This window comes from Rhinolophus sinicus, chromosome 3 (assembly GCF_057876585.1).
Source record: "Rhinolophus sinicus isolate RSI-liver-muscle chromosome 3, RSI-T2T, whole genome shotgun sequence".
Taxonomy (NCBI): Eukaryota; Metazoa; Chordata; class Mammalia; order Chiroptera; family Rhinolophidae; genus Rhinolophus; species Rhinolophus sinicus.
Window position 1 is genome coordinate 193,236,170 of NC_142503.1, and position 10,940 is coordinate 193,247,109.

Genomic DNA, 10,940 nt, shown 5'->3' on the forward strand with positions numbered 1-10,940 from the left:
TCCTTAAAACAAGTTTGAGTTTAATACTCCAATTTATCTAAGCATGGCTCAAATAGAGGACAGGGGTCCCCTTGTACCACTCAGAGCCAGTGTCCTGTGTGGGTTCCCACACCTCTGATGGAACATCTGCTGTGCACTACGTACTCATGCATGACGGGAGTCACAGGACAGTTGGATTCACCACCCTGCCCAGAAAGAGAAGCATTCTAGAGGTTTCTTCATAGATCATGAAATGAAATGGCCGGTCCACTTTGATGATGGGAGGCATGGAATAAGCAGTAATTTCTGACAGCGTTCCCGCCACGGCCTCAGTTCCTTTTTCGTTGACCTCGATCACTGCTCTTTGTAAAACCTAGAAAAGAAAATAATATGGGAGACCATTTGGGTGGCAGCCCCTTGACATTTTTTCTGTGGTCCTTCCTGCCCATGAGGCCATGCTTCTGGGAATTGGTGGTACGGGGCTCCTCTGTGCTAGAGGAATGGTCTGAGGTTGCACCAGGGACTGCCTTCGAAGCCCAGAACATACCAGGAGACCCCGGAAACCCAGTGTGAAACACTTCCCAGATGTGCGCAAGGGACTCTGGCCGATTCGTGCCCACGTGCATCAGATCCGCAAACATGCACTGAGCATGTGCTTGTGCTACTGATTCTTGAGCTGAGCTGGTCCTCCTCCGGCAGGTTCTCAGGCTGCCTGGGCCCTGAATACTTTAACCTTCCGGCAGCAAGGTGGGTCAGGGTGGGGCTAGTCTTCTGGAGCAGCTTCCAGCTCCTGGTACTGTGCTCAGGACTCCTGGGACAAGCCCTGGGGTCCCCGAGGTCTCCCTGAACTCTGGCTGCCTGCACTCAGGCCTCCTGTCCTGTGTGGGGGCCCTTTTGTCCAGGTGATGTGAGTGATATACCTACGTCTATAAGTATTACAAGAGGAGATAATGAAAATATCAGTGTAATAACACCTGGAGATTCCCTGATTTTCTGGAGTGAAAATTTACCTCCCAGAGTAAACAGGGAGAATATTTAATGGCTTGCGATTTACATTGTAAAACAGCAGCATGAATTCTTTCAGGCGCTGGTCTGCAGGATCGTCCTGTTTATCTGACTCACCTTCCCTGAGATGCTAAGGCCTGATTGCAGCCAAAGTTGCCCTACTGAGTCCTATTTAAGTGGACACCCTTTTAAATGTTTCTTGGAATTAGGAAATGCAATTGTCTGGGAAAATACTAACCAAACCCCACAGTAAGAAAGAAGTGCAGTAAGATGAGCTGCCATTTGGAAATGTCAGAACGTTTTCTTGGTTGAGATAATGACCGGGGGTTACTGCTGCCGTGGTGAGCACAGGCCAGGAATGTTAACCAGTTCCCGGCAATGCACTGCGCTGCCCTGAACGACAGATGATAGCCTCTCCTCAAAATCAATAGCCCTTGCACTGAGCAAACGGATTAGCTGGACGTGTTTCTTGTGGAAGCAGAGGAACCTTGCTCTTAGCAGCTTTCCAGGCAGAACAAGGGCCACAGAGTATGAGTTAGGAAGGAGTTACAGGTCAAAACATATATACATATGAAAAAAAACAAAAACCCAATGCGATCTTAGTCATCTGTGAATTGGCTGCTTTTCAAAGAAGTGGTGAGTTCCCTGTCACTGGAATTGTTAAAGAAATTGGGTGGTTATTTTGTAGGGATATTATAGAGGGGATTTCCACCAGGGGTAGGAAGTTGAGCCAGATAACTCCTGGGGGTTTCTTTCTTCTTAAAAGTGGTGTAATTTCATGAAATTTTAAGCGAGTCTGTGAACTAATCCCTTTTTAGGGGTAAATTTCTCCTGGAGTGTTTGAGAGAGAAGAGGGAGAGCTGTGCATAAGAGAAATTAAATTAGTTGAACAACTGCTCTAATAAAATAGATCAACATTCTTAAAACATCCCACTTGAGTGCTATTTCAAGTCTTTGGAATTTAAATCTAACTTTCTACTACACCTTGGTATGTTATCAACGTTAAAATGGTTTGCAAAATTATTTGTTGGTTTTGGTCCCATTTCCAAGTAGGGCTTGGGTCCTAATGAGCGATCCTGACTTACCTTAGATACTTTAAGGTTTCTCGCAGTAACCGAGAGTTCGCCCAGGTCAGCCCAGGGTGAGAAGATTCTTCTGATTCCCATCTGCTTAAGCAGTTCGTGCATCTCATACTTCTGATCTAACTTGAACTTGGGAAAGAAAACTTCCATATTTCTGTGGTACAAGCACACATAGTGGTGAAATGTAGACAAAAGCCTAAAAAAGTCACACTTTCTTTTTTTCCTTCCTCCAAGGTTATTTCCATTAATGAATGAGTCTCAGTTGACTCTATGTATAGCTCGTTCCATTCTTTTTAATGGTCTTGCTCAGAGAAAATAGTTCTGGCTTGTCCAATGTATCTATAACTTCAGCGTCACTGAACCGGTTTTGTTTCCCAGCCAATGACTCACGTTCTCTTTAGCAAAGAATACCATATTTTGTATCCATTTCCCTGTGTTTTAAAAACAACCCAAACCAATAGCTGCTTCCAGCAATTCTTTGCTTCCAGCAATCCTACGGACTCCAGGATGATGTCTGTATTTAATCTCTAGATTCTGTAGACGCCCAGAATTCCAGGAAAAACTTAGGAGTCTGGGGATGGACAGCAGGAGGGGAATGAAGGAAACTCTCAACCCCCGATGTATCTGTGGCCAGAGAAACTCTGATATTATCTGTTTTATATATATTAGAGTTCTTCTTTGAAAATACTTTGTTCGAAAAGATGAGTTCTGTGGCTCAAAAATAAAAAAAACATCGAAACGAATTGACACTAAATTAGTCTTAAAGAAGTCTCAATTTCTTAATCTGTGAAATGTAGCCCAAAATACCAATTTCACAGGGCCATTCAGAGGATTGCATGAAAGAATATTTGTTAAGTACCCCAAACAATATCTGCTGTATAGTAGGAGCTTCACATTATTTCCTTTTGCTCATTTTATCCCCCTTCATTTTTTCTCTCTCTCACCCACATCCGGTCCCTCAGCAAATCCCGTCTCCTCCAGCTTCCTAATCCGTCCAGGATCTCCTGCTGTTCGTCACTCTGCTGCCACCCCCACAACCCACAGGGCAGCACCCTGACCTGCACTGACCTCCTGACCGGTCTCCATGCTTCCTCCCTCGGCCCCCTAGTCTTTTCTCAGCGCAGGGGCTGTGTGGCCCTTTCAGACCATGTTGTTCCTCTGCGCGGAGCCCCCTGTGGCTTCCCGTCCACCTCCGGAAGAACCCAAGTCTTTTCGGGGGCCTGTAAGGTATGGCTCTGGGTGGCTGGGCCCCTGGTTCTTCTCTGGCCTCATCTCCTCACTGGCAGCCCATCAAGCTCGCTCCCATCCCAAACTGTCTCACTTCTGCCTGTAACGCTTCTCTCCCCAGGTAGCCACAGGGTCACGGGTCACTTCTGGGCTTTGCTCCCCACCTGGCGTTCCCCTGCACCCTGCTGGCACCCCCATCCCCTTCCCTGCACTATGACTTGTCTCCCTCCCTTCACTAGAGTGTAAGCTCCTGGAGGGCGCCGTCATGCGTGTGTCATGGTGCCCGGCCCAGGAGCACCTCAGTAAGTGCTGGCTGAGTGAGACAGCAAGCCAGGCACTGTGAGAGATGCCAGGATAGAGTGGACAACAGAATGGATGCAGCCCCTGCCCTCAGGGAGCCCACAGGGGGAGCCCGGCATCAAACCACGCCCCTGGGGTCAGTGCTGCAGAGATGGAAGGCTGAGCTCGTGCAGGGCGAGGGGCGTGCTGTACCTGGTTTTCATGTTTCTCAGCCACGTGTCCACCAGGTCTGTAGTCAGGTAGTCTTCAAGGGCGAAGTGGTCACCCATTTTCTCCATGAGGACCACCAGCATGGTGGCGTTTCCTTGGTAGGGCAGTTTGAGGACGTGGCAACGAAAATTCTTATCAAAAGTGGAGGCAAAGTTGCCAGCCCTGTACATCATGGGCACCTTGACTGTCTTGTACTTGTCCAGGTGGAAAGTGTCCACCTCAGTGAAGGCAGGGTCAAAAGGGCTCAGCCAGTTCCCTAAACAGGTGAGAAGAGAACTCGTTGTGGAAACCACCCTCCGAGAGAGCATCGTTCTTGCCAACGTCATAGGGCCCAGGGTTCTGTCCCTCTTCCTGCCCCAACTAGGACAGGCAGTCCTTAACGGGGTTTGTTTTGAACACAGCTCAGGTAGGCAAAATAAATTCCCCAAAGACCAGCCTTTCCCGGCCTCTTTCCCAGCTGGCCAAATGCGGACCCACCCGCAGGCCCTACTGGAATCACACACAGCAGCAAGGAAGTGTCTCTAGACAACCTGCTCCCGTGTGGCTTGCTCTGGCCCAGAGAGGACTTCGGGCCTCTCCCTGTCCCCGTCTTCACGAGGGACCCTCCCACTACCCTTTATCAAGTGCACACCCACGTACAAGCAGAGTCCCCTGTAGCCGAAGTGATGACATACCCCACCCATTGCTGCTTAGGGTGGTTCTGAGAGAAGGGGTCCCCTGCTGACCAATCACCACATAATCCAGGGGAGGCCACCAGCATGCGGCAGCATGACCCTACACACAGACCTCTGTCCTGGGAGTGTGGCTTGACTAACTGGAAGTACATCCTCCTCCTGGACTTCGCAAGTCCCTAGTGTCAGCTATCTGCTACAGCAGCAGCCACACAAGACCACTGCCTGTGAGAGGGCCAGGATGTCAGGACCTCCTTGTGGAGTTTGGCTTCTGCCATCTGTCATGTGACTTTGATCAAGCTGACCTCTCTGAGCTTCTCTTTCATCTGTGCAGTAGGTGGGAGTGTCCCCATTTTCTTTCTATATTAAGAATCTGAGGACAAGAGACTTTTTGTCACTTACCCCAAGTCACAAAAGTAGAGTGAAGGAGCAAAGATGTAACCTGAAATCTCTCAGATCATTTGCCTTCTTTTTTCAATGACCCCGATTCCCTGTGTCAGAATGTCAGAGGACAGGAGAGCGGTGGAGAGGTGCTTGGAAAACTGTTGGGACCCCAAGCACATGGGCCACCAGGGCAGGGATGTCAAGTGAACATGCCCCGCACTGCGGCTGCCACGTCGTACATGGTCAGTGCCTGTTTCAATCTGGGAACCCTGAAAATCCGTTCATAGAAAATCTTGGGGCATTAACCAGACGCTGGCCAAGCAGGAAAGGAAGAGACCGACGCAGAGGCTTTGGGAGAGCCTAACATGAGCAAAAATACCTTTGAGCAAGATGTAATCCACAAGAATTAATTTGGTGTCAGGATTAACCTCATCAAAGAGTTTGGGGATTTTCCCCTGCGTCTTTTTGTTAATGTAACGATTCATGAGCCCTTTGGCCTGTGAGGCATTGCGAAAATTCATGGTCACGCACTCTGTATCGAAATACCTCTTGGATAAATTGAGGAAGGTCTCTTTGACATCAAAATCCTCATGGATGAAGGCCCAGCTCCCCTGGGTGAGGCCCAGCTCGCAGTTGCCAGAGAGGTGCTCTCTCAGCTGCCGAAAGAGGGCTGGCAGGAGCCAGGGCCGGGTCTGGTTCTGGGCCTGTGGACGGAGTCCGCTCTCCAGCTGGGCTTTCGTCTGCCCTTTGGCCCCCAGCGTCAGGGCTGCCATGGCCGAGGACAGGCCCAGCGGGGAGAAGACCACGTTGCCTTCGTGCCTCATGGAGATCTTTCGAAGCAGGCTGAACCCCAAGTTGGAGGTCTCCTCAGAGAGCCGCTGCCCGCTGGCCATCAGCCAGGTCTCGTCCCTCCCCTCAGCAGGCTGCACTCCCTTAGTGGTCTTGTTCTGGGCAGTGGGGGGCTGCAGAGTCTCCGGCTCTGCCTGGGCCTCTGGTGACCAGGGACCAGGGACCACGCCGGGCACCAGCCACACCTCGGCCAGGAGGCAGGGGAGCACGAGGCTCAGCACGGCCTTCATTTGCTCGGCTGTGGAGGCCAATGGAGCACTTTTCTTCAGCAGCGAGACTTGGGAGAAAAGAAGGCAGAGATTATTTTTAATGCCTAATACAGTAACTCCTGCCTGTGTCATGATACAACCCTCCAGTGACCCCGCTTTCTTCTTGTGGGGGGGCTGGGGCTTGGCTCGTGCAGCCAAGTTCCCTCAGGGAGACCTGGAGCAAGTGGGGGTGCTGTTTGTTCACGGGATGAGGAGTTCTTCCATAGCAAAACCTCCTCCAGGTCCCATCCCCTGCCAGCCCTTGGGCAGCTGGTCTCCCCCAACTTTCCCACACATTCCACTTCCTCCCGGAAGGGGTGGGGACTAAACAGGACACGCTCTGGCCCGCAGCCCTGACTGGGTGTGGGTCAGAGCAGGGCCTGGGTCAGGAGGTCTTCACAGACCTTTTATCAATCTGTTTCTTTCAGTGCCCTTGATTGCTGGGCCCTATAGCAGCCCATCGAGCTGGGTTTCGGGGACCTGAGTCTGGGGCATGTTTGGCTGGGGATTTGGAGGGTCTCGGTGGTGATCAGGACCAGGACAAGGGAAAGTGCTGCATTTGCCTGCTTGGGTGGTCAGAAGTCTCTCCCCGACCCCTCTGCTACATCACTCCACCCAGCCCGGGGCCCCCTTACACAGCTCCTTCCAGGTCTCCCTTCCTTCACTACCCCGGAGCTCCCTAGGGTAGAGATGATGATAGCCAGCTTGTCCAGCAGAGGCCTGGGCTAAACTCAGCTAATCCTCACAGTGACCTGTGGAGTGTGGCCTCGCTCTCACCGCCCCAGGTTACATGGTGGAGCCAGCCTTCCAGTACCGGCAGTGGGCCTCCAAATCCCGCCCTCCTCACCACTACCCATCTCTCCGGGCTCCCTGGCATCCCTGGGCACAGAGCATGGAAAACACAAGCACCTGCACAGTTTCCATCTGAATAAACGCCTGAGGGCTGGGCTGTGCCCCTCCGCTGTCTCCACACTCAGTTCCTGGTGTTCAGCTGATAGCACCAGGCCTGTGACCCAGAGGCTGACTGGTCACCAAGATGCACCCTCACTCTCTCTCAGCTCATTGCCCCAGGACGGCCTGGGTGGGGCGGGACCACTGACCCCATGGGCACAGAGCAGGGGAGGCTGCAGACCTTACGGACGTTCCCATCAGCAGAGACCCTCATTCTGAATCAGGCCACCTATAGCAAAATGTGGTGACAGGATGAAGTCCCCAGGCCTATTCCTGATGCAGGGGGCTGCGTCCTCATCTGTGCCTGGTACAAAGTGACACTGGGCCCCAGGACTCAGTACACGGCTCCTTATGGTGAACAGGGCCACATAATTCAGGGCCTCACTCATCCCACAGCCTGAAGTCACTGCCTGACTCAGGACATACTTCTGCTGTGTTTCGTAAATGTCTGTGTTTAGAGAATCCTGTTCGATTTTAAATGGCCAGCCGTGTTCAGTAGCTCACGCCAGTATTGGGACCACTGGGTAAGGACCTCCTACATTGCCCAAACGTACCCCAGGCTCGTGCCTTCATTATACAGGCAGACCCCAATTTCCTGCGCTCTGCTTTACCACGCTTCACAGATACTGCCTTTCCGTCACCGTGGAGGCCAGACCCTCCACCGGCACAAAGATTAAGACCCACTAAAGGTTCAGATGATGGTTAGTATTTCTTGGGCAATAAAGTATTTTTTAATTACATTATGTATATATATTTTTTTAGACATAATACTAGTTAGTGCACACTTAACAGACTGCAGTATACTGTAAACGTCATTTTTATAAATGTACTGGGAAACCAAACAATTCACGTGACTCTGTCACAATATTCACTTTCTTGCGGTCGGCCTGGAACCTCAGTACCGGCAGCATCTCCGAGGTCTGCCTGCATACAATAGTTAGCCCTGCTTTGTAAATTAGTAAATCAACTCCACGGCAGGGTTCTCCTGAATGCAGCTCACTTCTCTGTGTGACAGCTGTCAGGAAACACTTCCCACACAGCAGACAGATGTCACCCCTTCTGGTTGCTAAGTCTTACCATGTAGCTCCTTCAGTCCAGGGTGGCAGCCCAGGAATACATGGACAGTCCCACGTATCCCCTAGGGTCGTTCATCAACTGAACGGTACAGGATCTGAATGCAGGGGCAGCCCTTGAGCACTGGGGTGCCGTCAAGCACACCATGGGTGCAGCATCCTACATAGAATCTGAGTGGTAGGAAATCAACCACTCGCTCAACACTCCACAGCCCTGAATGTACCTGGGGCAGCACCCCCACCCAGCCCAGGAAGTGGGGAGCTCGCTCACCTGAGCAGGAGGGTCCCTGAGGAAAGTCAGGGACTTGAGTGTGGCTTCCACGTGAGTGTTGTGGACATGAGCTCTCAAGCCTGAAAAGCCTCATCGTCTCGCCTCCTCCCTGCAGCGGAAGCCCCTGTGTCCACAACATGCCTTGTACCCCCTCCTGCCCTCCGCAGTCTAGGAGTGGGGGCTCGGTGCTGCCCAGGCTCCCACCCCCTCACCTTGGAACCCATCCAGAGAGGACGAGGACGTCTCTCCCCAGCCCTCGCTGTTAGACATTGTGAAGGCCTCCCTTTAAACGGTGGCTTCTTACCGGTGAGTGGCCCCAGGTGCCGGGGAAGGTCCTTCATTCAAGGAAAACCAGAAGGCTAGGGTTTGCAGCCAAACGCCTGCAGCAAATATTTGCTATTCCAAAGGATGGTCCTCTGGGACTGTTACTGATTAACGTCCTGCTGGGAGATGGTGGCGTTTCTGGAAAAGCAAAGGCAGAGAGAGGCTTCCCATATTCCCCAGCTGCTCCTCTAACCCTGAATGGGACGGAAATTTCTCCATCGGAACTCCTGCTCCTCAGCTCCAGCTCCCAGTGAAACGGAGTTGCTCCAGGCGCTGAGCACTGGAAGGGGAGTCCCACCAGGCCTCCTGAGTCCCCACCTCAGGGCTGGGCACTGTGTGTGGGGTGGGGCAGAGATGACAAGAACCACTTCCCTGACCGCCCCCCCCCCCAGGAACTTTCAGTCCAGTGGGAGAAACAGACATGTAAATCACTATTAGCAATACAAAGTCATTTCAAGGTCAACCCACTGCTTTATGAGACTCATGAGACTGGAATCCTCAAGTACCTGAAGTCAAGAGTACTGGAGACCCTTTAAGACAAAAATCTCAGACCTATTAGACTCCCCTTTTGCGAAAACAAATATTGTATGTGCCCCTCACTATCCCGAAGTGAAAAGTATAGTTAGTATAACATACCCACAACATTTTAAAAAAAGCAAAATACTGCTTGAACGATAATATGGAGGGGAAATAAAAGTAAATTATAAGGAAATAATGTTTCTTTTAATATGTAGACGGTCTGGCATAAGCGCACTAGAAGTCTATACTGATGCCGCCGCACAGGGGCCAGTCGGAGACCCTCAGCGCTGCACAGGCTGTCCCCAGAATTACTACCAGCCACGTGGTTGTCTGCCATGGCGAATCATGTTTGGGAAAGTTAAAACAAAAACAAAAACCTGAAACAAAGCAAATATAAGTCTTCCTCTGATTTACATGGTTGTTGTCTTCACAGGAAATTCAGTGGGAATTAAAACCTTGGGAGGAAACGGTGTTTTCATATGAAATAAAACACCCATGGGCGTGTGAAGGTCTAGGCTCGGATAACCTCACCCATATGAGCTTGATGTGGGAGGTTTCCGCCATGTGGGACCTGGGCCACTTCACTGTGGGACAGTCCTGAACATTCCAGGTTGTCTGGAATCTCTGGCCGTGTTCACTGAATCCCAGTAGCGCCCTCCAAAGGTTTGTGAAAATCAGAAGTGCCCCAACCAGTTTCCAGAATGTTCCTTTGGGGCAGTGCCTGCTCTATGGAGAAGCCCTGCCTTAAGAGGTCGCAGTGTAGACAGCAAAGCTGGCCTGGGCTTCTCCACTCAGACAGCACAACAGCCCCTTGGCCTGTTGTCCGCTGTGCCTTGCAGCCGAGAGGCAGAACCTCAGACAGAGGAGGCAGGACTGCTTCCTGCAGGCTGGGGGTGTGGAACCTTTGCCAAGTGTCTGTGAGGAAGCAGTTGTGTGAATGCTGTGAGGCACGGCAGTGGTCACGGGAGCTTCAGAAGGGATGTAAAAGTCATTGAGGTGCATTTGACCATCTGGAAGGCTCTAAAAACTGCTGCCATTCAGAAATGGATTTTTATAAGGAAGGCAGCAGAACGTACTGGAAAGAGTGTGTACATCACACACCTCTGGGCTGGAAACCCAAGTCCTCCAAATTCCTAGCTGCCAGACCTTGGGCATGTAATCCAGCCTCTGAGCTTGCTTCCCCCTCCGTAAAATGGCCAGAACTGAGCCTCTGGCCGATGCAAGTCTCAGAGCAGCTAGGAAGCAGGAAGCAAATGGAAAACATCGTCCCCAAGGCCGTGGGCCCGGGACCCAGGACGTGTGGCTCACAAAGTCTCTTCCTTCCGCGAGAGCACGAGTCCTGCCCTGCTCCCAGCACCTCACACTCAGTGCCAACCACCATGGCTTGAGCTCTTTCGCCCGCTGTGCGACCAGGAGCGGCTCCTTAACCTCCCTTTGGCTCTGTTTCCTGATCTGTAGAATGGGACTGTCAAGCCTGAGTGGTTAGGGCTGTTGTGAGGATGCAATGAGGTTGTGCCTGTAAAGAGCTTGGTACCTGGTAGGAAGTGCTAATGAATGGTATTTGTCGTATAATTTTAGAGCAGAATGCACCCAGAACCCCGATTTGGACGTTACAGAGGAGAAAACGCAGACCCATGGCCGTTAAGGTCTTCCTGCCAGTGTTGGAACCAGAGCAGCACCAGCCTACCTGACTTCTGGTTTGCCCTGGATTTCAGCTTATCACTCACGTCTGTAGAGAAAGGTTGGGAAAGATCTGATAGGAAGGCCTCTGGTGACCGGACTAAACTCCGAGGCAAGAGAACAGCCCTTCCTGAAACTCCCCACAGGCGGGAAACACAACTCCCCCA

General features: G+C 51.5%; 1 protein-coding gene across 3 annotated transcripts; it reads right to left on the bottom strand.

Moving 5' to 3' along the window:
* SERPINA10 (serpin family A member 10) lies at nucleotides 1-8,760 on the bottom strand. 3 transcript variants are annotated; one of them, XM_019745863.3, is made up of 5 exons: nucleotides 8,555-8,760; nucleotides 5,238-5,984; nucleotides 3,786-4,059; nucleotides 2,070-2,220; nucleotides 1-352 (listed from the first exon to the last, which is right to left on the bottom strand). In XM_019745863.3, the coding sequence occupies exons 1-5, from the start codon at nucleotides 8,589-8,591 to the stop codon at nucleotides 161-163; spliced, it is 1,401 nt and encodes a 466-aa protein (XP_019601422.3). In that variant the 5' UTR covers nucleotides 8,592-8,760; the 3' UTR covers nucleotides 1-160. The 3 variants fall into 3 exon arrangements, with proteins under 3 accessions (XP_019601422.3, XP_019601411.3, XP_088653590.1); XM_019745852.3 differs by having other exon boundaries at nucleotides 8,463-8,591; XM_088797464.1 differs by lacking the exon at nucleotides 8,555-8,760 and adding an exon at nucleotides 8,251-8,359.
* Nucleotides 8,761-10,940: the final 2,180 nt, after the last annotated feature.

Bases quoted from the DNA above. Each gene is read 5' to 3' on its own strand.
- SERPINA10 (XM_088797464.1), bottom strand. From the start codon at position 8,344: ATGAGGCTTTTCAGGCTTGAGAGCTCATGTCCACAACACTCACGTGGA. The intron at 5,985-8,250 runs GTGAGCGAGCTC...TTTTCTCCCAAG, and splicing joins TCAGGGACCCTCCTGCTCAG to TCTCGCTGCTGAAGAAAAGT. The intron at 2,221-3,785 runs GTACAGCACGCC...CTTGTACCACAG, and splicing joins CTGAGAAACATGAAAACCAG to AAATATGGAAGTTTTCTTTC.